Source organism: Calidris pugnax, unplaced genomic scaffold (genome assembly GCF_001431845.1).
Source record: "Calidris pugnax isolate Ruff unplaced genomic scaffold, ASM143184v1 scaffold46, whole genome shotgun sequence".
Taxonomy (NCBI): domain Eukaryota; kingdom Metazoa; phylum Chordata; class Aves; order Charadriiformes; family Scolopacidae; genus Calidris; species Calidris pugnax.
In genome coordinates, this window is record NW_015090769.1 from 1,052,019 (window position 1) to 1,054,873 (window position 2,855).

The 2,855-nt window shown below is 64.4% G+C and overlaps 1 protein-coding gene across 1 annotated transcript in view; it reads left to right on the forward strand.

Moving 5' to 3' along the window:
• The window catches only part of LOC106885747 (A-agglutinin anchorage subunit-like), a 7,407-nt gene that overhangs the window by 2,033 nt on the left and 2,519 nt on the right, over positions 1-2,855 (forward strand). Inside the window, exons 2-3 of the mRNA XM_014938195.1 lie at positions 675-1,015; positions 1,237-1,628. Coding sequence (XP_014793681.1) covers positions 675-1,015; positions 1,237-1,628 — 733 coding nt within the window. The remainder of the gene's footprint in view (positions 1-674; positions 1,016-1,236; positions 1,629-2,855) is intronic.

The following is a 2,855-nucleotide window of genomic DNA, read 5'->3' on the forward strand; positions in this document are numbered from 1 at the left end:
CCCTGGGTTTGCCCCCACCCCGGTGGAGGGGGGAAACTGGGGGGAATGGTCCATCCCAGTGGGCCCCATGGTTGTGGGGACCCCCCCTCCCACCCCCCAACCCCACGTGGGTGCTGGGTGCCAGGCTCTGCCGTGGGGGGTTTTTCTGCGGTGTCTCCCCCGTGGGGCTGGGCTGGACCCGCTCCTCCTCTTGTGCAAACAGGACTTTGGCAGAGAAGGGCACTGCCCAGGAAACCCCGCCGTGCCCCACGGGGCCCCACGGAGGTGGAGGACCCCCCCCTCGTGTGCCGACCCCGGGCCGTCTGGGGGGTGCCACGAAGGCCAGGCTGGCATGTGTCCTTGTGCTCGTGCCCACCACGGCCACCACGTTGCTCTGCTGGTGCCCACGGGCACTGTGCCACCACGGGCTTGGGGCCTCTTCCCAACCTTGGTTTTTCCGGGGTGCGATATTGGCTAAATCCCAGTTTTCTGGTCCTCTGTGTGCGGTGAAAGCAGCTGGAAAATGAGCACCAGGAACCGGGACGGGCCTCTCCCCGAGCCCTGCCTGCTGGGGGGCTGCTGCCCCATGGACCTCCTGTGTCCTTCTGACCAGCATCTCTCCTCAAAGTTGCAGAGAAAGAACCTGGCACCAATGGCAACAGCAACCACACAACGACAACCGTGTCTTCACCCAGCACACCCACTGCCACCAGCTCGAGGACATCCAACGTGACTCCAACCATCTCCAACACGGGGATGACCAATACGCCTCTGTCCAGCCTGGCCACAGTGTCATCTCCATCCAGCCTGGCCACAGTGTCATCTCCATCCAGCAAAGTGAGCACAACGGCAGCTCCACCATCTTCACCCAACCCAACTGCCACAGTGTCTCCATCCGTGACACCAGGCTCAGGGGTGTCCACACCTTCACCCAATCCATCCACCACAGTGTCTCCATCCGTGACACCAAGCTCAGGGGTGTCCACAATATCTTCACCCAACTCAACCACCACAGAGCCTCCATCCATGTCACCAGGCTCAAGGGTGCCCACAACACCTTCACCCAACTCAACCACGACATCGCCTCCATTCGTGACACCAGGTTCGGTGGTGCCCACGACACCTTCACCCAACTCAACCACGACATCAGCTCCGGCAGCATCTACAACGCCTTCGCCATCCCCATCCAACACGACATCTTCAGCCACCAGGCATCCATCCAACTCGACGGCAGCGCCCCCCCATCCATGTCACCAGGCTCAAGGGTGCCCACAACACCTTCACCCAACTCAACCATGACATCGCCTCCATTCGTGACACCAGGTTCGGTGGTGCCCACGACACCTTCACCCAACTCAACCACGACATCAGCTCCGGCAGCATCTACAACGCCTTCGCCATCCCCATCCAACACGACATCTTCAGCCACCAGGCATCCATCCAACTCGACGGCAGCGCCCCCCAGCCCCACTTCTGTGCCCACCGTGAGCCCTAGGCCTAACAGCACCTTGGCCACCAGCTCCAGAATGACACTGGCCATCAGCATCAGCACTGTGGCTGACAACTTGGGTGAGAACCAGGCTGGGAGGGGGGGCACCATGTGGGCAGGGAGCCCCCAGACCCGCCGATGGGCATGGCAGCAGCCCCAGGTCCCCCTAGACCCCCCCGATTCAGGGGTTGCACTTGCAGGATGGGGCAGGGGGGCTCTGGGTGCACCCCCTGGGCTGCCCCATCCACGTTGGGTTGGGAGGGGGGTTATTGAGACATCCCCTTTTTTTTCCCCCAACCTTTTTCTCATGGGACCTCGACCAGGGAGGGTGGGAGGACTGGTCCCCCAGGGGTGGAGGTGACACAGGAGCTGGGTGCTGGGTCTTCAAGGAGTGGGGTGGTCCCCCAGGGGTGGAGGGGACACGGGAGCTGGGTGGTGGGTCTTCAAGGGGTGGGCTGGTCCCCCAGGGGTGGAGGGGACACGGGAGCTGGGTGGTGGGTCTTCAAGGGGTGGGCTGGTCCCCCAGGGGTGGAGGGGACACGGGAGCTGGGTGGTGGGTCTTCAAGGGGTGGGCTGGTCCCCCAGGGGTGGAGGGGACACGGGAGCTGGGTGGTGGGTCTTCAAGGGGTGGGCTGGTCCCCCAGGGGTGGAGGGGACACGGGAGCTGGGTGGTGGGTCTTCAAGGGGTGGGCTGGTCCCCCAGGGGTGGAGGGGACACGGGAGCTGGGTGGTGGGTCTTCAAGGGGTGGGCTGGTCCCCCAGGGGTGGAGGGGACACGGGAGCTGGGTGGTGGGTCTTCAAGGGGTGGGCTGGTCCCCCAGGGGTGGAGGTGACACAGGAGCTGGGTGCTGGGTCTTCAAGGAGTGGGGTGGTCCCCCAGGGGTGGAGGTGACGCTGGAGCTGGGTGATAGGTCTGTGGGGAGTGGGCTGGTCCCCAAGGGTGGAGGTGACACAGGAGCTGGGTGGTGGGTCTTTGAGGGGTGGGCTGGTCCCCCAAGGGTGGAGGTGACACAGGAGCTGGGTGGTGGGTCTTCGAGGGGTGGGCTGTTTCCTCAGGGGTGGAGGTGCCACGGGAGCTGGGTGGTGGGTCTTTGGGGAGTGGGGGGTCTTTGGGGAGTGGGCTGGTCCCCCAGGGGTGGAGGTGACACAGGAGCTGGGTGGTGGGTCTTCAAGGAGTGGGCTGGTCCCCCAGGGGTGGAGGTGACATGAGAGCTGGGTGGTGGGTCTTCAAGGAGTGGGGTGATGAGGGGACGTGGAACAGGAGCTGGTCTTCAAGCCCCCCTTGACCCCCAAGAGCCACCAGGTTGCTTGGAGGCTGGGCGTGAGGCTCGGCGGTGCTGGTGGTGGTGGGGGGAGGAATAACGGGGTGCCTTTCTCACCCCCACAG